At 70.3% G+C, this 528-nt stretch overlaps 1 protein-coding gene across 1 annotated transcript in view; it reads left to right on the forward strand.

Moving 5' to 3' along the window:
• LOC104288566 (autoimmune regulator-like) overlaps positions 1 to 502 on the forward strand; it is a gene marked incomplete at its 3' end in the record, with an annotated part of 4,778 nt that extends 4,276 nt beyond the window's left edge. Inside the window, exons 5-6 of the mRNA XM_009887388.1 lie at positions 192 to 307; positions 380 to 502. Coding sequence (XP_009885690.1) covers positions 192 to 307; positions 380 to 502 — 239 coding nt within the window. The remainder of the gene's footprint in view (positions 1 to 191; positions 308 to 379) is intronic.
• Between the last annotated feature and the right edge of the window lie 26 nt (positions 503 to 528).

Consider the following 528-nt stretch of genomic DNA (forward strand, 5'->3'; position numbering starts at 1 on the left):
CGGCTCAGCTGATGGGGGTCACCGGGCTCCAACCCCCCTGCCCTGGGAGGGGTTGGTGTGGGTGATGTGGGGGTAGAGGGCACGGGGACAGTGGGCAATGGCGTCCCCCGCCACAGCCACGGCTGGCTGCCGCTGCCACCCAGGGGGGCTGCTGGTGGTGACCCCCTGCCCGCTCCCCCCACCCGGGGCAGGAGAACGAGGATGAGTGTGCGGTGTGCGGTGATGGCGGTGAGCTTATCTGCTGCGATGGATGCCCCAGGGCCTTCCACCTCGCCTGCCTGGTGCCCCCACTGCCCCGTGTCCCCAGGTGAGCCACGGGGCACCATGCGGACCTCGATGCCCCCCGGCTCTCCCTCATCGCCCTGCTCTGGCTGTACAGCGGGACGTGGCGGTGCGGCTCCTGCGTAGCAAGTACGGCTGAGCCAGATGGGCTGCGGGAGGTGGACGTGGCTGTGGAGAAACCCCCTGAGATCCTGGGGGGGGAAGAGGCGGGTGGCCCTCGGTGTGCTGGAGGGGATGGGAGCTTCT

This window comes from Charadrius vociferus, unplaced genomic scaffold, assembly GCF_000708025.1.
Source record: "Charadrius vociferus isolate BGI_N301 unplaced genomic scaffold, ASM70802v2 scaffold406, whole genome shotgun sequence".
Classification (NCBI taxonomy): domain Eukaryota; kingdom Metazoa; phylum Chordata; class Aves; order Charadriiformes; family Charadriidae; genus Charadrius; species Charadrius vociferus.